The following is a 24,637-nucleotide window of genomic DNA, read 5'->3' on the forward strand; positions in this document are numbered from 1 at the left end:
GTAACCCCTTCGTTAAGCAGGGGCCGCCTGTATTTTCTTCTATCCTTTCTTTTCTCCAGAAGGCATCACATTCCCTAGGAGTGGTGTTCTACAAGACTACCATGGCTAGTCTCTTGGAGGGGGGAGTTATGTAAAGGGCAGAACACCACCTGACCATCACCCCTCGTTCTGGATCGTTCAGCCACTCCCGAGCAACACTTCGCTCATTTCTCTCTGCCACGTATGTCTCGAGAACCCTGCTTCTTCCGGTCACTCCACGTCTCAAGGCCCCAGTGAACACCTATCCGAGTCTACCTCGAGCCTTGCCAACACCCAGACGGCAGAGAACTCCCTGGACTCTCCAAGGACTGGCCTCTCCTCTGCTGCCCTGGCTTCACTCTCTACCTGCTTCCCGGCGCCGTCAACGAGTCTGCCTCCAGTGTTGGTGAGATTAGTGTTCCTCTGGCCCTCACTCACTCTGGAGGGAGACTCATGGTGAGAGCCGGGTGGTGCGCAAGGAGTCCCTTTTGTTGTTGTTATATTGTGTATATCTGTGTTTTTGCAAGTCTAGTAAACTTGGAACAATTCGAAGCTGTTTATTACCGCCCCCACCGGGTTAAGTGTAGTTCATCCTGGGCCCAGTTTAGAGGGGGCAGGCCAGTGATGGCATTTCACACCTCGCCCCCGCAACAAATAGACTAAACTAGTAATTTATTACTTAGTTATTATTATACTTACTAGTATTATTATCATTACCTACTATTTCATCTGCTTCCCTAACTACTTTCTTTACTGCTCTGTAACACAGTACTTTCTTACCTCTACTGTTTCTATCTTCTTACTTAAATATATGCCATATATGTTATTTGCTCAGTTATTCACTATATATTATGTTATTCACTTCATATTACTTGTTTACATTGTATATTATTACCATTCTGTTCGCAACATCAACTTACATATAGGTACCTCATATTATATTATACTATTACCCTCCACCTATACCTAAATGCAATACATATTTACCCAAATCATGTAGCTCAACTCCAAAGCTTTTATGCTGACACATACCTTTTTTAGCCACTAAACCCTAGTGTTATTACTAAGTCTTCACCTTCATCATCTTTTTTTTATTATTTCTCATTCATATATGGAAAATATTTATGCATCATTGTATGAAGATATTGTTAATGATAACCCTAGAGATACAAATGACATTGGCAATGACATCATTAGAACTATAAATGGCCATACTGATATCACCTCTCTTTCCAAATACTACAGCATTGAAGAGTATAATCAACACACTAAGACTGCATCAAAATCATTCTTCAATATCCTCCACCTAAATATCAGATCCCTCCAGAAAAATTCAGATATTCTAACGTCATTCCTAAATTGCCTCACCAATCCACCACACATTATTGCACTTACTGAAACCTGATTCAGAGATTCCACAAAACTTCTTTACAACCTCGAAGGTTATGAGGCTTACCATACCTGCAGATCAAACAGAGAACATGGTGGAGTCAGTGTCTTCATTATGCTGACCTTCACGCTGAACCCATACAGCAATATTCTCTTGTCAATGAGAACACTGAGATGTGCACTATCAAGTTAAAACTTCCTAATAACTTTATTTTTTCTGTTATATACAGACCACACAGTAAACATGTTTCAGTGGAAGAGTTCACACACACCCTACATGACATCCTAGCCCAAGACCTGTTCACAAGAAATAACTCTATTCTTCTTGATGATTTTAATATAAATCTCTTAGAACATACCACCCATCAACCAACAAACTACTTTCTAAATTCTATGCAATCTCCAAATTATTTTCCCCATATATCACGAGCTACCAGATTTCCTGATAGCCCTAACCTCAGTCAGCCCTCACTCCTTGACCATATATGGACAAACTATACTCCATTGTCAACTTCTGGGATCCTCCACTACCCAATGTCAGACCATCTTCCCACCTTCCTAAATATTGTTTTGATGCCTGATCCTTGTGCTAAACATAAAATTACATACAGGTCTTTTAATACAACTAAACATAACCTATTTACTGCTAACTTAGCTGCAATTGACTGGAATGTTCTTCTTAACTCTGATGACATTGATACAAACTTTGATACAGGGTGGGGCAAATCAAATGCCCAAGTTTTGATAGGCTATTACGAAAAGTAAAACAATACTTACATAATTATTTGTTGTTTTATTTGAATCAGTATACAATGCCGTTTGTGTGATCACTTTTTGAAGATGGCATCAGGAAGATGGTGGCCATCTGTAGCGATGCACTGTTGAAGACGATGTCTGAAGTTTTCGGCTGCTCTTCGGCACATCTCAAGGGGTATTGCAGCGATTTCCTCCCGAATTCGCATCTTCAATTCTTCCAAATTGTGTGGCCGACTTCTGAACACTTTCTCCTTGAGATATCCCCACAGAAAAAAAAGTCGCAAATGCTCAAATCAGGTGACCGTGGGGATCACTCGACATCACCCCTCCGAAAGACGTGGCGTGCCGGGAACATCTGTCGCAATTTGACCATTGCAACTTGAGCAGTGTGGGCTGTTGCTCCATCTTGTTGGAACCAGATGTCTCCCAGACTTGTTTCCTCTCTTAATTCTTCCAATTTCGGTTAAAAAAAGTCTTCCAACATCGCAAGATAACGTTGAGAGTTGACGGTGACAGATCTTCCATCCTCCTCAAAGAAAAAAGGTCCAATTACCCCAAATTTGGAAACTGCACACCAAACTGTAACTTTAGGGGAATTGAGCAGTGAAGTTGGCCACACAATTTGGAAGAATTGAAGATGTGAATTCGGGAGGAAATCGCTGCAATACCCCTTGAGATGTGCCAAAGAGCAGCCGAAAGCTTCAGACATCGCCTTCAACAGTGCATCGCTACAGATGGCCACCATCTTCCTGATGCCATCTTCAAAAAGTGATTACACAAACAGCATTGTATACTGATTCGAATAAAACAACAAATAATTCTGTAAGTATTGTTTTACTTTTCCTAATAGCCTATCAAAACTCGGGCATTTGATTTGCCCCACCCTGTATTTTTTATGATATATTACATAAGATACATAATACACATTTCCCCAAAGTAACAAAATTTGTGTCTGCCAAAAGGGTTAATAGTCCATGGCTGACACCTGCAATACTAAACTCTATCAAACACAAAAGTAAATTATTTAAAATGCTCAAGCTCGGTAGAGTTAATCATGATGTCTACACACAGTACCGTAATCATGTAACACATATAGTTAGGGCCGCCAAGACTAACTACTATATGAATATCTTTAGCAACTTTAGAAATAACACCAGAAAAATTTGGCAGACCATTAATGAACTATCAGGAAGGCGGTCATCCAGAACAGCAATATCTACCTTAACACACAAAAACATCCTACATACCGATTCATGTCAAATTGCAGAAGCTCTCAATGAACACTTTAGTGAAATTGCAACAAAGTTAAACAATACCTTACCCCCAGCTAATAGAAAAGCCACTGACTACTTACAAGGAAACTATGCACATTCAATGTGCATCCCACCGATTACCTCTGTTGACATCATCAGAGCTATAAAGTCTCAAAAATAAATGATCAAATATTAATGAAATTTCCACCACTATATTAAAGAGTAACTCAGACCAGATTGCTAACCCCATTGCACTACTATTTAATCAATCCATATCTACTAGTAAATATCCATCAACCCTCAAAAATGTTGATGTAACACCTATACATAAATCTGATCCTAAGAATAACCCCAACAATTATCGCCCAATTTCTACCCTATCCAATTTCTCCAAAATATTTGAAATGTTAATGAAAAATAAATTAATGCCATATCTAGAAAGATACCACATCTTAAGTGACTCTCAATATGGATTTAGATCAAATTCAAGCACATATCATGCCCTTGATGTGTTTACCACCCACCTTTACTCATCTCTAGACAGTAAGTTATCAGTTTTATCTCTTTTTGTTGACTTTTCCAAAGCTTTTGATACAATCAACCACAGAATCCTTCTTGACAAATTCTATCATTATAGATTACATTCATGGTTCAAGGACTATTTAACAAACAGAACCCAGTGTACAGTCTATGATGAACATGTATCCTTGAAACTGAATATTTCCACTGGAAGTGTCTTAGGGCCTATATTGTTCCTTATCTATATCAATGATATTTTCAATATATTAACATAACATAACATAACATAAATAATAGGATAACAAAGGGCCACCAGGGCCCATCTAGGTTATCCTGTATCAGTCGCACAGCGACCTCGTCATCAGTACTTAAAGATACACTTACAAGTACACAATACATTATATACTAATTCTAAATATTTGGCCCATTAACAGGGCTAAGTCCTGCAGCGAAATCCTCTACAATTTGTGGTCCCCATACATGGGGATCATGTCTTATTTAACTATAGTAAATTTCTTATAAAACTATCATGCAGTGCTATACATAATTATAAATCTAATAAATTTAAGTGCTTATCTAATCTGTTTTTAAACATTGTCAAACTAGTGCTATTTACAACCGTCTCTGGCAATGCATTCCAGAAGTCTACCACTCTATGACTAAAGAAATATTTTCTTATATCTAACCTGCAGCCTTGCTTTCTAATCTTCCTGCCATGATTTCTAGTCCTATTTCCCTCCTCTAAGGTAAAGAAAGATCTCACATCTATGTAGTTTGTATCTGAGAACATTTTAAATAACTCTATCATATCCCTCTTATACATCTCCTCTCAAATGAAAACATGTTTAATTCCTTTAATCTATCTCTATACTCCAGGCGCTTTAATGCTGGTATCATCCTAGTTGCTCTTCTCTGAACTGCTTCTAACATGTTGATATCCTGCCTATAGTGGGGTGACCAGGCCTGTATGCAATACTCTAAATGGGGCCTAACATAGGAATTATATAAGCTACGCACCACTTCCTTACTTTTATAACTAACATTTCTATTTATAAAACCCAGGATCCTATTTGCCCTATTTCTTGCTTCTAAACATTGCTTTGAAAATTTCATAGTCCTGTCTATCACTACTCCTAAATCCTTTCCTTCCTCTACTGCCTCTAGCCAACATCCCTCCATCTCATAGTTAAAGTTTGTGTTGTCTTTACCTAAATGCATAACCTGACACTTTTCAGAATTAAACTCCATCTGCCACCTGTCTGCCCATGCTATCAGCCTGTCCAGGTCTCGTTGTATTCTGTAATTGTCCTTTTCACCCTGTACTGCACATGCTATCTTAGTATCATCTGCAAACTTTGATACTTTGCTACTAATTCCTATATCTAAATCGTTAATGTACACCAAGAAAAGAAGAGGTCCTAGCACTGATCCTTGGGGTACCCACTAACCACTTCCTTCCACTCAGACATTGCCCCATTTAATACTACTCTCTGTTTCCTATCAGAAAGCCATTCACTAATCCAATCAACTAACCTACCCCTATCCCATGTAGTCTCAATTTGTACACTAGCCTCCTATGCGGTACCTTATCAAACGCCTTGCTAAAATCTAGATATATAACATCTATGCTATTTCCATCATCTAACTCCTTGGTAATATATTCTAAGATATCGAGCAAATTTGTAAGACAGGACCTCCCTGATCTAAAGCCATGTTGGGTATCTCTAATTAATCTATTCTCATTTAAATGCTCCCAAATACTACCCTTAATGATTTTCTCTAGTATCTTACATACTATACTAGTTAAACTGATCGGTCTATAATTATTCGCATCATCCTTCCTACCTTTTTAAATATTGGAGTAACATTAGCTAACTTCCAGTCCTGAGGTATCTCAGCAAACCTAAGTGATCTTTCAAAGATTAACTTAAGTGCTTCAGAAATACTGTCTACACCCTCCCTAAGTACTCTGGCATGTAGCTCATCAGGACCACTGGCTTTCCTATCGTCTAGTTCAAGAATAAATTTCCTAATAATTCCCGGTTTTATATCAATATTTTCTAAAGCTCTTAAACTACTCGTCGCACTGTTTGTAACAGGATTTCCTATTCTTTCCTAGTAAATACTGAAGAAAATTGTTCATTCAATAATTCTACTATGTCTTCATTTTGATCCACTACTACACCATCTTTTCTGAGTGGTCCAATCCTATCCTTATTTCTTTTATCACTGACCTTGTAATAACTATATAATTTTTGGGATCTTTACTCCCAGCTCTAGCTAGTTTTATCTCTGCCTGCCTTTTACTTTTTTATAACCTTACTCAAATCATCTCTGACCTGTCTGTACCTAATCAAATCTACATCTTCCCACTTTTCTGCAACTCTCTATATGCCCTCTTCTTCTCTCTGATCTGGCTACCTATCTCATGAGTCCACCATAATGGCTTCCTGTTTCTCTGCCTTATATCTTTGTAAGGGATACACTGCATCACTATACCCTTTACTACAACCTTAAAAATATCCCACATCTCCTGTGCAGTTTTATTTCCAAAACTATCTTCCCAGTTTACCTCTCCTAATAACTGACGTAACCTACCATAATTGCCTTTCTGATAGTTTGGGACTCTAGTCTTATTCACTATATTATCCCTACTGGAATTAATGATAAATCTAATTATATGATGGTCACTGTTTGCTAAAGTCTCTCCTACCTCAACTTCCTTTAAACAATGCTCAATATTTGTTAGTACTATGTCTAAAACCTTCCTCCCCTAGTAGGTTTATCTACCATCTGCACTAAATAGTTATCCTGAAAACTTTCCATAAACTTATTTTCACTAGCATCTCCTACCATCCTCTCCCAGTTTACTGACTTAAGATTAAAATCCCTAAGATAATTGTCTGACTAGTACACCCCTATTTATCTCATCTACCATAAGGTTGTCTACATCTGCTGACTGGTTAGGTGGCCTATAAAAGCTCCTACTCTAATAACCTTACTTTTGTTTACTCTAACATCCAGCCATAAGGACTCTACTCTGTTATCTACCTTAATACCATTAACCTGACTGGAAATGAAGGATTTTTACATAAATAACTACTCCTCCGCCTATCCTACCAATTCTCTGGTGTAAATACATAATGTATCCATCTACTTCATATTCTTTCCTATTTTCCTAAACTTTTCCTCATTTACCCATGCCTCTGTGACACATACAACATCTAGGTCCTCCTCAACTATATAACTAGATAACTCGTCCTTCTTGTTCCTAAGACTCCTGGCATTTACATAAAAACATTTAAGTCCTGCTACCTTCCTAGATGCTGTCTCCTTATTTGGAATCCTAATCTTATTCTCTCCTATTTGCACCTGGAAATCTTTCCTAATCTTTTCACTATCTCTGTTTATCCTATCTAATTTATGTCTAGCATCTTTCTTCTGGAATGCATTTGCTACCTCACCCCCTACACTCCATCCCAACTCCCCTCCAGACATCCACTCAGCACATCCACACCCTTCCTACTCAGATGCACACCATCCCTAGCATACAAATCCCTTCGCCCATAGAACCTATCCCATACATCCACAAAGCTGACACCCACATCCTTACACATCCCTTTTACCCGACCATTCACACCAATGGCTCTAGACAACCATTCCTGCTAACATACACACGAGGCAAGATTCCTGACACTACACACCTCCTACCACTCTCCCTTATCTTGCCTAACATTTCCCGAAATCTTGCCACTAACTCCTCCGACCCACCTGCTCTGACATCGTTCCCACCTACGTGCAAAACTACTACACCCTCCCTCTCCATCCCCCCAACCCTCTTCTGCACCTCCTCACTCACTGCCTTCACACCTGCACCAGGCATACACACGTTCGTCCTCCTATCCCTGTCTTTCCCACAGAAAGTGCTATCTAAATACCTAACCTGAGAGTCACCCATCACACACACCTGAGGTGTGCTAGGCACAACCATCCTCCTCCTCTCCTCTACCCCCTTCTTTCTCCTTTCACTCACCACAACCACTTCATTCACTCCACTCTCACTCTCCCCCTCCAACAAACCGAACCTATTTTCACACTCAACAGGTTTAGTCCTATCCTCCCTAACTATCTCCACTTTCCTTCCCCTCACAACCTGCCATCTCTGCCTATCCTGACTACTATCTTTCCCAGTCTGGCACGCCTGCTCCCTCTTCCCCACTCTGCTCTTCCCGACAGAGGGCCAAGCCACCCTGTCGCCCTCAGAAGGTCCAACCTTCGGCCTAACACTGATCTCCTGCCTAATTGTTTCCACTACCTCCCCAAGCCTCTTAACCTCCTCCTTCAATTCAAAGATGAGAACTTCGTTCGCACTTTTCCCCTCACTTAGCTTTCAATTGTGCCAAGACTATACTTTTTGCTGATGACAGGACCTTCTACTTCACAGGCTCTAGCAATGACACTCTCTTCAACCAAGCAAATCAAGATCTTAATAAACTGCACTGCTGGTGTTTGAGCAATAGACTTACAATTAATATCGATAAAACTCACTTCATGTTCTTTTCTAATACAAACACTAATGTGCTGCCTGTTCTAAAAATTAACGATAAATTAATAAGTAGAGCTTATAAACTAAGATTTTTGGGTGTCATATTTGATGAAAGCTCAACTTTTAAATTCCATACTTGTAATGTTTCCCAAAAACTTTCCAGATGCACTACCATGCTCTATAACATAAGAGATTTTGCACACTGTGAAATACTAAAAACTCTCTACTATGCTCACATTTATCTCCATCTACTCTACTGTAACCCAATATGGGGCACCACCCATGCTACGCATCTAAAATGTATAAACCTACTACATAAGAAGATAATCAGAATTATTACAAAGAGCTCCTTCCTTGAACACACCATTCCTCTCTTTAAAAGCACTAAAATTCTAAAGCTGGAAGATATAACTAAATTTTCTATTGCAACTAGTATGTACAAGAATCAAATCAATGTCTCTTTTTCCTCTCATGAATACACCACACGGCACAGACAACAACTCTGTATACCGACCCATCGCTTGTCTCTTCTGCCACTCCACTGTGTATTTGGGCCCACACGTATGGAATTCTCTACCCCATCCTATCAAAAATGCTCCCTCTCTAACATATTCAAAAGTAAACTCAAATATCATCTAGATTTATATTAGCCAATGTCCTACTTTTACAATGTAGCCTTCCCAAACCTTCATTTAATATCTCTACTACTCCATCATCACCTATCTTCAACATCACCCATCACAACCATTCTATACATGTTGCTTACCCATTCTTTATCCTAGAAAATTGTATCTCTATACCTAACTATTTTTAGTGTCAAATCTTTATATATTTAGTTTATAGTATATGATCTCCATTATTGCTTACTTAGAATGTAAGTTTATATTTTATATTTTTATATTTATCATATTTCTCCTACCTCTTGCCTGAAAAGCATTGCTTATTATATAGGCTAGCCCAACAATTCTCTAAAGAGTCCTTCTGTAGTATATCCTTGGCTATAATAGTGTTTAAAGTGTTCAACGTGTTTCACGTATCTCCCCAATCTACCCATCCACCTCAACTCCTAATTGTCCACAATGAGGTACCGTATTTGACAGCATATAGGACGCACCTTTTCCCAGTACTGCATGCATCATTATTTTACTGCTGATATTATATCATTACTAGTATTATCACTTTTAAAAACAAATTATCATAAAAATGAAAGCCATCTAACCTGTGCGGCTGCAACGCATGTTAACCCTAACGTATGGTGATTATTTCGGGACAATTGAACCATTGCGTGAGGAGAGGCGAGATTGTTCCAGGAATCATGATTTTTCCGCGCTAAATGTTTGAATCTCTCTCCCTCACTATTGGTCCTGGGGCAAGTGGAGGCATCTAGTAACTTTCTCGCTCGCCTCCTCAAGCCTTGAGACATATGTTCCCACACAATAGGTCATCTTTTCCCATTTCGAGGCGACATCTGAGAATCCCCGTGACCTGGAGATAGGAAATGGTACTCCGAGTGATGTTGTGTCAGTGTTACTCGGTAGTGGCATTGAAAACAGTGATGAAAATGAAGACAGTGATTTTTTTTATTGAGACAGAAGAAAGTGAAACTCCCGTAGTGATTCCGATAGAGATCTGGGAGACAGAGACCAACCCTCACAGTGACGTTCATAAACCTTCTCACGTACTCCCCTTGAGCAATGTGCTGGTGTGTGTCACCCATGGTTGCCTCTACAGGACTGAGCTTGTCGGCCAAGTCATGTGAATCCCATTGCTAATAAGAGTTGCCAAATTACAATTATTATAGAAATCCACAATACTTGTAATATGTGATTTCTTTTCTTTTCCTGTTTTGCAAATCATTTTATATATCTTTTGTAATATGTGATTTCTTATTTTTTTCCTGTTTTGCAAATCATTTTATATATCTGAGTTCACATTTTCCTACTTTTACATCAAATCCAAATGCCCGAAAGAGGAGAGAGAGAGAGAGAGAGAGAGAGAGAGAGAGAGAGAGAGAGCACGCGCACTGTTATCAGAGCTATGGGGTGTTTCTTAAGGGGGTTTTACACGGTCAAACATGTTGGCCAACACGCTTGACAACACGACGTTTGAGAGAATGTTTGAACGTGTGAAAGGGGTAAACATGTTTGACCAACGTGTTGGACGGATGTCTGACGGGGCCTGACTTTTGTGGGCGGAGCTTGCTCGGTGCATGTCCATGTCTGAACGTGTGAACGGTCATCAGTCTTGAACCGTCATACATACTCAAATCTCGCCGAGGTAACATCTGTAACATCTCCTTCAGTGACAGGCGTAGTGTATCAGTTGCAAAATGAGTGACACGTGTGCCGTTAAGGATAAGGAAAGGGAAGTAATGGTGGATTTCATTAATATATACAGGAAGCATGCGGCTTTGTGGAAGGTGAAATCAAAAGAATACTCAAGCAGGAATTTAAGAAATGAATCATCATTTCATTAAGAATCCAACATGTCAATCTGGATCTGAAGGCTAAACTTGAGCCAGCCATTTGAATAATGAATCAATTAAACTTATCATAACCATTGTATTCATTTATTTTGGAAAGAAATATTACAGCACACTATTTAAGCCAATTCCAATCAGACTGTACAGTTTGAGTTTGAAGGTGTAGACTAGCCTTTCCTATTTTCATGATTTATATGAAGTCTTTTTGCCATGCTACTGCACCGGTATTCACAAAGTAATCCTTAAATCTATCTCTTACTACCTTTGCAATTTCAGAATAGTTTCGTGATCCCTGACCGTGTTGCAAACCTGCTAAATAATTAGGATCTGCAGTTAAGCCTGGCAAAATCATCTTGCTTATTCTATCCTCCCTATGGAAGCAGTCCTCTGGGGAATAGTCTGAAGGGCATGCTTTCCGCAAATAGTTATGTAGCACAACACATGCCATGACAACTTTGTCAATACTTGTCAATTTGAGATTTATACAAGTGTGGAAAATTCTAAACCGGGAAGCCATAATGCCGAAGGCATTTTCTGCCACTCTCCGTGCCCTTGACAGCCTGTAGTTGAATACTCGCTTCTCACTATGTAGGTCCTTTTGAGAATAAGGTTTCAAGAAATCTGTCCTTAATGCAAATGCCTCATCTCCCACAAATACATATGGCAAAACACAATTTGAAGTAGCTGTTACTGACTCATGTGGGATGCAGAGCTTTTCATCTTTGAGTCGCTTACCAAATTCTGTATTATCAATGACTCCTCCATCTGATACGCAACCAGTCCTTTGTCCACTTTGAACGCTTCCTTTTCTTTTCGTTGAGGGCAATCACTATGCCGACTGCCATCACCTCGTCTTGCGTAAGTGACATGTTGCTCCTTCTCCTTTTGGCACCGACTGAGGTTGTCTGTCAGTTTGGTTTGAACGTGTAAACACTCTTCATACATGTTGTGTTGGAGGTTTGATGAGCGTGTTGGCCAACATGCTTGACCGTGTAAAACTCCCATTAGCGGTGGGTTCTGCCATGGGTTCGGGGAGAATTTTTTGATATGCAACAACTTTGCTCTCAGAGGTCATAAATGTTGAAAACTACATCATTGTACTCAGAATAACAGAGAAATATGCTTTTATAAGGAAAAAAATCTTTTAGCATTTTTGACAGGTGTGATTTTTCCCTGCTGTAATAGATGGAAAGTAAATCAGCTCCCTGTACTTTAAGGATTGTTACACCCTGCACCACCAAAACCCCCTCATAAAAACAGTCCCCACCTTGCCTCCTATCACTCATTAACCTCACTTCACGTGGCTCAACAAGGCTTCCTCCTCACCACCTCCTCTCCTCGTTCGCTACTCTGCCGCCCCTCCTTCCTCCTGCTCGACACACCTCTCCTGCTTCTAACCAGTCTCGACCATAGTCTCACTGGGGTCGACCCAAGTCATCTTCAAGCCGCGACTGGCCGAGGAAAGGAGAAGTAATCTGCTCCTCTCCATGGGAACACCTCCTCCGCCTTGAACTACCAGAAAGGATACCACCACTAGGGCCTCGTCCTCCCCACCTCCCGTGATTAAGTATCACTACTCCTCCCTCCCTCCAGTGACCTTTCTCGCCCCCCATTTAGTTAGTTAGGTTTGTTTGTGTCAATGTTAAGGTATTTTAAGTTATTGTTAAGTTGTTTTAAGTTTAAATAAAGTAAATTAAGTCTGTATTTCTTTTTCTAATGTTCCTTGAGTATATATTTTTTTTTGTTTTGTTATAAGCTTGGGCCATCTGATTTTGCCCCAGGCTCACGGCAGTCCTTACTAACACCCAAGTTTATAACAGGGTTAACAAATATCAGTTGATCAGCACCCTGACTCGATGCTATCTGGCGGTGAGGAGTGACACCAAGTTCATTATCATAACAAATCACATCAACACCTTCACCATTATGGCAGCAAGAGGAAAAAGATCAACCTATACAATTTCCTACAAACTACAGATAGTGCATTATGCCAAGGAGCATGATAAGAGAGCAGTAGTAAGGTTTTTTGAGCTACCATACAGAAAAAATTACAAGTGTCTGGTGACAGCAAGAAAACCAACTGAAGAGCAAAACGAAAGATACAGGAAGCCCCTGCACTTGATGAATCTCAGCTTGGCGAAATTCACTTCTGGTGGTACGGTGGCCACGGACCACCGATTGCATGCTTGGCAATTTGAATTAAAACTTGGCAGTCCCCTGGCGGCTGCACAGCGAACCACGCAGCTCCCCAGTGATGTCAGACCTCTCTCTAAACCTATCAGAATGCGGTGTGAGAGTCCACTTCAGCCATTTTGTTTGTGCTACCCTCTGCTCTGCTAGCGTGGAAACAAATTCTAGCGATTTACCGCCAACATGGCCTCTACCAGCGCAACAGGTGGTACCGGTGGGGGTAAGGACAATGTTGGTGGCAGCAAGGATGAAAGTGGACAAGGGAAATGGGTGGAAAAACAGGAGTACAGATGAGGAAAGTATCACAAATCATACTGTGTAAGTGAAAAGGAGAAAAAGATTTTATTTCAGCTCGAAATATGATATTTTAAGAGTCAAAAGAGGGACTTTGGCAATGACCAAAGACTGATAGAGGCATTTTTTAGACAATTTATATGGTATAAAGAACTCGTGCTTGGCGAAATTCGCATTTGGCGGTAGTTTCACCAGACTAATTAATTCACCAAGTGTGGGTGTCTTACTGTAAATGTTTTCTGCTGTATAAAGTGCTACTAGACTGTTTTCAACAGTATATGTTTAAATAAATACACTAAAACCTTTATTTCCTGATTTTGACTTGATGAAATGGGTGTGCATCTTATATGCTGTCAAATATACTAAATAAAATGCTTAAAAATGTTGTTATTATGATTCTAAATTTTTTTTTATACTGTATTATTTCTTAATTTTCATACTATTACAGTAAGTCCTTATACGGTACAGAGGATCCTAGTGATTCAACCATTCGCAGTTTGAATTATCACCAATTCAAACTCACTTAATTAATACCCAATCCTCAAGGTTCAACTGACTGACTCACCAATTTGACATTCATATCTCGCATGCCACCCACCAGGTCAAATCCGCTCTCACCCCAAATTCGCCGCAGCCTGCCAGGCAAAAGTGTAAACAGACGCTACCCTGTGCGTCGCTTCCTTTTGCCTCACTCTCACATACAGGCAGGCCACACTCTGCCGTTCCACCTCCTGCCTCCACGCTGCTTCGACCATACCGCGCAAAGCCACCTCTAGCCCCAGCCATAAGAAGCACAATTTCCTGCCTTTCAAAGATAAGCTTGAGCTTATAAGAAAGTGTGAGGCAGGTATACCTCACAGTGTAATTGCAGCGCAAATGGGTGTCCCTAGATCAACAGTATCAACAATTTGGAAGAACAGGGACAAGTACTGTGACACCGCTGCAAGTGTTTTTATTTACAAAAATGTACTGTACAGCCACCTAATGTACAGTAAAAGCTCAATTAGTTGGACCTTATGGGGGGAAAACCAGTCCAAGTAACATATTTGTCCGACTATGTGTGATAATGACCCATTTTTACTTTTTTTTTTTTTTTTTTTTTTTTTTTTTTTGTACCTTACTTCACTGTCATTCATTTTTACACCCTCTACTGCAATTAGTTGCAGTAGAGGGTGTACTTAACCTTTTTGCAGCATTCTTAATCTCAATCCCTCAAACAGCAACCCCAATGCCCATCTGTTGCCGATGCCACTTCATTACAGCTTCAAGTTTTTCCGATCTCCCATACTGCACTCGTTTTCTTTCTAATCCTGCCTTCTTATATTGGGTGCTTTCCCTATTATCATCACTTTCTGAGACGAATTCCAGTAGAGATTGCAAGAACCAGTGAATGTTATGGCGGCGAGTGGATGACTGGATGTAAACAAACCAAAGTCCGAACTTGAGAGCGGGTTGTGGCGTCTGTTTTACGGTTTCCCCCATAAAAAAAAACTATTATCTCAAAAAATTATTTTGGCTGTTTTACGTTTCCTATAGTTTGTTTTATGGTTTTTTAATGTGTTTTAAGTGAAAACAAGATGTTCTACTTAACATTTACGTATAAATTCCCTCTTTATTTTATGAATTTTAGATATAAATAATATTTTTTTGGGCCAAATTTGTCCGATTATGTACGAAATCCAAGTATTTGGGGTCCGACTAATTGAGCTTTTACTGTATTTGATAAAAAAAAAAAAGATACGATACACATGAAGCCTTTAATAGTACTGATTTAGTCTAAATTAGTGTTTTTCAGAGGTTATAGTGATGTTTTGGAAGCTCTAGGCTGGAGGTTGGTCCCTATCCCCTAATTCTTAAGTATTTTATGGGAAAAATTGCTTCATGATTCGAATAAACGCTGATTCAACAGATGAAAAACCGCCCTAACCCCACCAAATTGCAAGGATCCCCTGTACTTCATCATCCGGTAAATTCACAGTTACGGTGTTTGGTAATTACTACCCTCGATTCTATTTACGATAAGAAAATTTCATAGATACGGTATCCACTCATGTTTTGTTTATACCATACCATAGTGCCACCATGCCACACGGCCACCACAACAATCAGTCTCTTTCCGCGTTTCCCACTGAACACAAGTGAAATCCTTATGGCATGTTTTTTTGTGGATATTATGAGTAAGGGCTGAAATCTCTACTGTGCCTTTGCTTCAGGAGGGATATCATCTTATAGAATACATGGTGAGTGAAAGGTAAATAAAAACATTTTCAGTTTATTCCTTTTGCGCAGTACTTTACATTTTTTATATGACTGTTTTCATGTATTTTCATGTCTGTAAGGATGACTTTCAACGTGCTGGAACACATCCCCTATTATTACATGTTATAATGAGTTCGGTATACGATAATTTCGATTTGCGGTAAGGTTTTCAGGAACGCATATGTACCGTATAACAAGAACTTACTGTATATGGCGTAAAAACTGGCAAAAAGCAACAATAAAAATAAAAGCTTGGAGATCCTAGTGTCAATTTGAATTATTACCATAGATTCTTCACTTGAGCAATTACGATTTTGGTTATTGTGCAATGATAAACGCATCAACTAGGCACGATAACGGAGGGTTAAGTGTTCTGTTCAATCAATGTGAAGGAAATGGAAAATAAGAATCTTTAACAAAAGTGGAACACTAGAAGAATATTATTTCCAAGATGCTTTGCTGGTATAGTAAGTCTTGGGAGTCTTGAGATTCTGTGTGATGTTTGTTTGGGCCACCATGTTTGTTATAACAGCTGATTGCAACAGAGGTGCCTCACCTGCAGGATAGATAATGATGCACGATAAATGTTGTCAGAAAGATCAGCATATGCCGCCTTGCTGCCAATCAGGTGCTGTTACTATAGTAGTGACGATCTTCTGTTTATTCCACCTAAAAGACACGCAAAAGCATAATAGAGGATACGTGCTGCAGAGACCACAGTGTGCAAGCTGAGTCACTCTCTAATGCAGCCTGGGGTTCAGGAACGGATTAATCATTTTACATTGATTCCCATGGGGAAAATGGTTTCGGTTCATAAATATTTCAGTTTGCTAATGGCTTTCAGTAACAAATCAAATTCATAAACCAAGGTTTCACTGCATCTCCTATAATCACCCAATTTAAATTCCCCCAAAACTCAGAGGTGCCTCAATTTGCCTCTGCTACTTTGGGTGACCTGAGCAGGCATAACTATGATTTTCCTTGGAATGACTACTGTTTCCATACCAGAGATTTGTCTGTGCAAAGCTCATAATACATAAAAGTACTGTACTCCTCACTCTTTCTTTGATCCTAAACATTCTTCATTAGTGGTTCCCAACCTGTGCTAACTCTGTACAAGAACCTTGTCTGTCCATGTGTGGAGTATGCTTTACATGTATGGGGGGTTCCACTAATGTTGCTCTTTTGGATCAGATGGAATCAAAAGTATTTCATGTTATAAGCTCTTCTCTAACTGATTGTCTTCAGCCTGACTGTGTGCTACAATGTTACATCTCCTACCATTACTTTCACACAAACTTTTCTGCCCTTAAGAACCATATGTCTTCCTCCCCCTCTTCCATCAGATTTTATCACACTTACAATAGACAAAAGCTGATTATTACACAGAAAGAAATATAACAGAAGTTAAAACAGGTATGGACAGCAAATTTTGGATGAAGGTAAGGTGAAAATAAGTAATATATATAAACAGTATATATATGTATGTATGTATGTATGTATGTATGTATATATATATATATATATATATATATATATATATATATATATATATATATATATATATATATTGCTAAATATGTACATATTGAGTGACACCTGTGGATCATTTTATGTATACTTACAGGGTAAATAGAAGTACATATGGTAAATAATGAGAAAGGCATCACTCTAATATTAAGAGATAAGGAAAGCATAAATGGTTGTATTTTGATGCCTAGAACATAAAATGGGCACTCCTGACTGTTGGAAAAATCCCCATATATATATCTAGGGATATCTTCCTAAAAGCAGAGAAATTTATGTTCTATGCATATACAACCACTGATGCATTCTAATTAAACCCTTAACTATGTTCTGCACAAAATCTATCTATTGGCATTAATGATATATGAGTAATTTGCAAGGGAAAGTGTATACAAGTTTCTTAGAAAAATTTCTACTTTTCAGTGTTGCACTCCTTTTTTGTATTAGTGAAACTGACAGCTTTCTCCAGAAATACTGTGAATATTTAACCCCTTCAATACAAGCAAACATTTTTTGGTAAATCTTACCAATAGATATCATTATCTTTCAAATACCCTCCCTTTTCCCCCTCAGCAAGTTTAGTGGAACATGGGGAAACGAGGGTTTTGGGGGGATGGGGAGACAAATTTTCCAAATTTTGCCCCTCCAAAAAAAGTCTACTCACCTCCTTAGCCCAAACTAGCTGGGGAGGGTGCACCGCCCAAACCCTCCCCTTATGGTCTTTATCTTACCCTAACCAAACCTAACCTAAACGTCTTCTAGCAGAGGAGGGTGGGCTGCACCTACCAGGATTCCCCCACGAAACTAGCTAGGGGGCTATGCCCTCTTGACCCCCATAGGATCTTTACTATAACTTAACCTAACCTAATCTAACCTAACCCTCCATACTATACTATACTTTATAAGAAAGTCTTAGCATGGCAGGCTCTCGTTAGGCGTCCAATAGACAAAGGTCTGTGATTGGTTTAGCCCTGATACATCATTTCACTAACTACCAGCATGGAGGCCTCTCCTTGGATGCCCATAACACATGATTCATAGACACCACAATGCCCTACTAATGTAAACAACCACAAGAAGAGGAAGAAAACTGTGAAATACCGCTCGCTGGACGTTTTTCGGGCGCGCCTACCAAACTTTGAGAGCCTGTGTAGGACATACTAATAAGGCTGCCCGCCAAATAAAACCACAAAAGAAGTGTTGGGCATAAACTACTTCAGCACTAAATGTCAGTATTTTACTGCTTCGTTACGTCCTACTGGTAAGATTTGCGTATTTTTACCTTGAAATTTGTGTACGATTAGACTATTTTATTGACATTAGGAAGATTCCATGGAAGCCAAAAGATTAATGGCCAGAGTCTTCACTATTTAAATTCCCAAGCAAGTTTCTGAAGAGGTATAAAATCACCAAATAGTAAGCAGAATCAATATGGAAATGCATCATGGTACTCAAGGGGTTTGGTTAACTATATATACTCTGTGACTACGATTCCTGTAAGATCAACTGACAAAATCCAATAGTTTAACCTACAAACATAAATAGTTAAAACTGAGATCTGTTATGCTAAGATGGGATAGGCAATGAGTGATTAACTGAAACTAAATCAGATATATGGACATGTATAACTAGACAGCTAAGAATCACCTCTCTCTCTCTCTCTCTCTCTCACGTATATTATTCGCATATACATACTTGAAGAATTAGCAACTTGCCTGAATCCTTACACGATTCAGCATCAGAGCCGCCTGTCAGTCACATGAGTCAGTACCTGCAATCAGCACTAGACAGTAATCCTCAACACTTGGCAATATGGCCGCTCCACAGACCTGTCAGAATTTTTTTTTTAAACTTCTGTCATTTCCACATGCCCATAAAATACATACATGTCACTACTTCAACATAATGCGCAGTATACATTATTTGCAGCTACTGTAGACAGTAACGATGGCATTCTCCTTTAATTACTTTGTTGCTTACCGAACACTTGAGTCCCATTACTTAAAGGAATTACCATGGTTAAGGACAAGAAATAGTCCGAGCCCTTACCTGAAACCAATATATAAACTCATGCAACACGTAGCCACGCCATAACAGCACGCTGCGCGCCCGCCGGCAGCCACCAAGGGATTGTTCCTGTGACAATGGCGACAAAGACGCAGCGCTCACCAGGCACGCTGCCAATGCTGCCATTGGATTTATATATCTTCGGACCAATGAGTAAATATGCAAGCAAGTTGGTTAATATGTTTTGATAACAAATTACAAACACAAGTTTGTATATTAGAATAATCAATGAATGTAAAGGGAATTTATTTAGCTACCAATAATCTGCGCAGTAATTTTGTCTATTGGTAGATCCCTCCAGCAATCATAATTGTTTTGAAAAAAATATGTTCATAACTGATAATGATAATGATGGGTTTTTGCAATAATTTTTCTACCGCAGAGAGAGAGAGAGAGAGAGAGAGACGAGCCTACCTAGCTGTAAATATAGATGTACATCTATATTTACAGCTAGGTAGGTAAGCTTGTCTCTTGAGTACCATAATGCATTTCCATATTGATTCTGCTTACTATCTGGTGATTTTATACCTCTTCAGGTAGATGCCAAGGAGAAGGCGGCATGATGATACTAAAGTGAAGCCAGCGCGATATTGGTCCGCTGCTGCCCTGCTATACCCTCTTTTATTCAAAATATTGCCGACCGCCCATTGAAAATACATGGGAACGCCCGAGTTACGCTCCTTATTTTCCGCCTTATATCCATGTTTCGAGGCTGCCTACCATATATGTGACCTTAATAGACTTGCAATAGTCGTGGCATACTATGTCAAGATTCAGACGGTATATCATACATACAAATGAGAGAATACAGTGTTTTCCAGCTTTGGTGGACTTGGGTGAGAGGTGGGAGGCAGTCTTTTGGGGCAAACGTATGACTGAACAAGGTCATGCACACATGTAAATATATATGTTCATGTAGATGTAAACATGTATGTATAAATGTGCATTTAAATGAAGGATGAATAGACTATATATCAGCTGAAACTTGGCCAGAAGGTTGTTTTTTCTTGGTATAGCAATTATTTAACACGTCAAAGTCAAAATATTCTCTCTCTCTCTCTCTCTCTCTCTCTCTCTCTCTCTAAGACAGCGGTTCCCAACCAGGGGTCCATAGAGATTATACTTATTTTTAAATTCATTATACTGGAATTAGGAGACATGCGGCTCAGAATAAAATTCATACTACTGTAGTACAGAATTCTTAATACTGAATGCTTAAATGCTAGAATTGTTCTACATTAGCTAACGGTATCAGGGGTGTCAAACTCACGGCCCACGTGACAAATTTGGCCCTTGGAATGGTCATGAGTGGCCTGCTTAACCTATTTCGTTGTAGGGGTCCACAGGTGAAAAAGTGACTGGAAAATGGGGAACGGGACAAAAAAAGGTTGGGAATCAATGCTCTAAAAGATATACATTAATATTCTCTCTCTCTCTCTCTCTCTCTCTCTCTCTCTCTCTCTCTCTCTCTCTCATATAGCTTTTATTTAGGATGATGTGTGATTCCATGTCACTGTGGGTTGGAAAAGCATCAATCACTGAAATTCTACTTCACTATTTGTTCCTTGGCATGCATTAAACAAGAAAAGTCATCTTTTTGCCAAAATTTCTCCCGGAAACGTCCTGCTGTATTTCTTTCAATATTGTAGCTATTTCGTATTAACACTGTTAATAACAAGTTTACATGACTTATTTAGGAAACTATAATGTGGATTACATAAGTTAAAACCATCAGTTCTTTCTTAGCTTTCCTCTAGTAATGAAAAAGAAAGCGACAATTTTTCCATTGCTTAACACGGGAGAGGGCAATGTTTGGGTGTAATATGCTGGGATCACACTACAGCTTATTTTTAAATACAACGCCCCGATGGTCGTACGGACCAGTTTTCTGCGATTGCATACGATCAAGGATTCTAAAAGGATACAAAGGTTCAATGGGAGGGCTGGAGGAATCGATTAGGGAGTGGAGCTAGCAAAAGATAGCGCGCGGGTCACAAGTAGTAAGGGGGTGAGTGATGGGGGGAATCCATCAGCGGGGGAGAACGAGAGAGACGAGAGTTACAAGATTCAGTCAGTCAGTCATGGAAAGGAACGCAAGACAGAGCAGCCATCGCCCGTCTCCGTTTGGGCCACACCTTGCACACTTGGTGCTCACTTGCACTGCCTACGTCTGTCTCCTGCTCCCTTCTGCCCTTGGTGTAGGACTACCCCTGAGACCACCAAATACTTTCTGCTCCACTGCCCACGTTTCCACTTCCACCGTACTGCATTACGCTCCTGGCTCTCCGCCCTGGCCATCACAACACTCGACCGATCCACCTTCCTGGCAGCCTCAGGCGTCCATCCCTTCCGGCAACCTGCTGTTCTCCGCTTTACTTGTGCCTTCTTGAGGGACACCGGCCAGCTACCACGCCTGTGATACCCACACAGAACTACCCCATGGCTCATAAGGATCCATAGATCTTCGCTGCCTTAACACCAATAACAATAAAGCAAGCCACAGCAGTTGTTGCCTTTGTGGCAAAAAGCAAGAAAACGCATATATATGCATATATATATATATATATATATATATATATATATATATATATATATATATATATATATATATATATATATATATATATATATATGAACATGTTTTATTTGCCTTTGAAGTTCATAGCCACGACAAAATGGAGGGAAAAATAGAAAGGGGGGGCGGCGAACATGAGAGAAATCTTCATAAGTTACTCCTGGGAACATTTTCTATGAAAGTGTTCGGTACCAATAGGTGGCAGCACCGCCGCTGTCTTCTAAATTTTAACCCACACCACAACTTCCTTCTTGTATAAATCTTGCATACAACTGTCGTAACGATAAGGAGCATTTCAGTGCAAGGACACGCAAAACGAAGGACGTCCACCTTCGTGGTGGTCTGAAGGTGGATGTTCACTTCTGGTGTCGGAGGCGGCCCCTCCATACTCTTGTCCAATGGGCCTGCTGTGTCTAAGGATGTCCCAAAAAGATCTTGCAACGACGATGGTACATCATACCCATCATACCCTTCCTCTGTCCCATCGTCCTCAGTGGGTAAACCATTTTGAGAGTACGGTGTACGTGAACTGGGGCTAGTTATTTTTTTATTTTATTTTTTTATTTATTCATTAATCTTTATTTTACAGCCGACAACGCACGAGCTGTCACACTCACGGTCCAGATATCTGGATCGTGGTCACACTTGTCACGACAATTCTATCGACATAATTTTTGTGCGTTACTGCCAAACGTATGTTCAAAGACCAATCGTAACTCAGTATTTTAACGATTTTTTACTCGTTCGATATCGAATGATGTCGTTACCAACACGTACAACATCGAATTTCTCTATAACGTCATCGTACGCCTGATGAAATGTCTTTGCTTGTCATCGACTCTCTTCCCGACGGTCGAATGCAGCACTCTATTGTTGTAAAGCTTCTACAATGTCGTGTGACAACAAGAACATCTTACGACATCGTACGATATCGCCGCCTTAAGTGGCATTTTTACGATAGTTTGTGTGTGATTAGATGATTTTGCTTACAATAAGAAGGGTCTACGGTGTCAGAGATTAATGGCCAGTTTTCACTATTTTAATCCCCACATAAGTTTGTGAAGCTGTATAAAATTATTGAATAATAGCCAGAATAAATATGAAAACACGTCATGTTACTGCAGGGGTTAACACGGCGGGGCGAGGCGAGGCGATAGAGGCACCTTGCTTTGCTCCGGGCTATGTGTTTCCTATATATAATAGCTTCCCCTTGCTCAATAAGCGCTAAGAATAGGACACATTTCGCTATACGCTATTACTTGCAGTTTGTGTTGACAGACTAGGATAATAAAGAGGGACGCCAGAGATGAAACGTATACAGAACGGTGAAATAATGACACACACACACACACACACACACACACACACACACACACACACACACACACACACAGTCTGAGTCCTATCCGAAGATCTGTCTATGTGCTCTGAGCTTGTTCCATAATGGGGAAGGCTGGCTGGGTGACTACCGGGCGACCATAGTGAATCACACACACACACACACACACTAAGTACCATGAAAGAAAAGGACACACACACACACACACACACACACACACACACACACACACACACACACTCCCCCTCCAACACCCTCCAGCTGGGAGCTGGGTGTCAGTGGTTCCCCCATAACGAAAGATAAAGGCAACACACACACACACACACACACACACACACACACACAGATTCAGATTCAGATTCAGATGTTTATTGACCACAACATGACACAGAAATTTCAAAATGACAAGATCACAACAAATAATCCCAGATAATTAAAACTAACAACAACATACAAGCTAATTGTAGTCCAGTAACACACACACACACACGCTAAGTACCATGAAAGAAACACACACACACACACACACACACACACACACACACACACACACACACACACACACACACACGCTAAGTACCATGAAAGAAAACACACACACACACACACACACACACACACACACACACACACACACACACACACAGCCACTTTCCCCTCCAACACCCTCCAGCTGGGAGCTGGGTGTCAGTGGTTCCAGCTGGTGGGCTCCCTCATAACGAAAGATAAGGCAACACACACACACACACACACACAGTCTCAGTCCTATCCGAAGATCGCTCTATGAGCTCTGAGCTTGCTCCGTAATGGGGAAGGCTGGGTGACTACCGGGCGACCATAGTGAATTACACACACACACACACACACACACGCTAAGTACCATGAAAGAAAATGACACACACACACACACAGCCACCTTCCCCTCCAACACCCTCCAGCTGGGAGCTGGGTGTCAGTGGTTCCAGCTGGTGGGCTCCCTCATAACGAAAGATAAGGCAACACACACACACACACACACACACACACACACACACACACACACACACACACACACACACACACACACACACACACACACACACACACACACACACCCTCGGGCCTGGAGCCAGGTATCGGCCTGGGTCCAGCCGGGGTGGGGTCAACCCTCCTTGATGACGTCACATATATTCGTTACGCAAATAATTTTGAAAATGAGGATTCCCAAAAAGGCAGCTGGACACGAATGTTATAAAAATTCTGACTCGTTATCAATCGAAACTAACTTCTAAAATACAAAAACATTGCCGAGAAAAGGAATAATAAAATAGCTCAAAAATATACTAAATAAAGTATTAGAACTTCGACTTGCTTAAACACAATTTCAAAGCCCACCAATTTCATTCAACTGAATCGATAACGTTTTTCAAAAATTATGACTATC

At 40.1% G+C, this 24,637-nt stretch overlaps 1 protein-coding gene across 4 annotated transcripts in view; it reads right to left on the reverse strand.

Moving 5' to 3' along the window:
- LOC123517316 (zinc finger protein 678-like) overlaps positions 1–19,414 on the reverse strand; it is a 32,447-nt gene extending 13,033 nt beyond the window's left edge. Inside the window, exons 1-2 of one of the 4 annotated variants that reach the window (XM_045277290.1) lie at positions 19,283–19,383; positions 18,949–19,062 (exon numbers count right to left, since the gene is read on the reverse strand). Coding sequence is in view for 2 of the 4 variants with exons in the window: in XM_045277288.1 (XP_045133223.1) it covers positions 16,263–16,312 (50 nt within the window). In the remaining 2 variants the exon portion in view is untranslated. Of the gene's footprint in view, positions 1–16,262; positions 16,377–18,948; positions 19,063–19,282 lie in introns of those variants that run through there. The other 3 variants (XM_045277291.1, XM_045277289.1, XM_045277288.1) reach the window with 3 other exon arrangements.
- Positions 19,415–24,637: the final 5,223 nt, after the last annotated feature.

This window comes from Portunus trituberculatus, chromosome 42, assembly GCF_017591435.1.
Source record: "Portunus trituberculatus isolate SZX2019 chromosome 42, ASM1759143v1, whole genome shotgun sequence".
NCBI lineage: Eukaryota > Metazoa > Arthropoda > Malacostraca > Decapoda > Portunidae > Portunus > Portunus trituberculatus.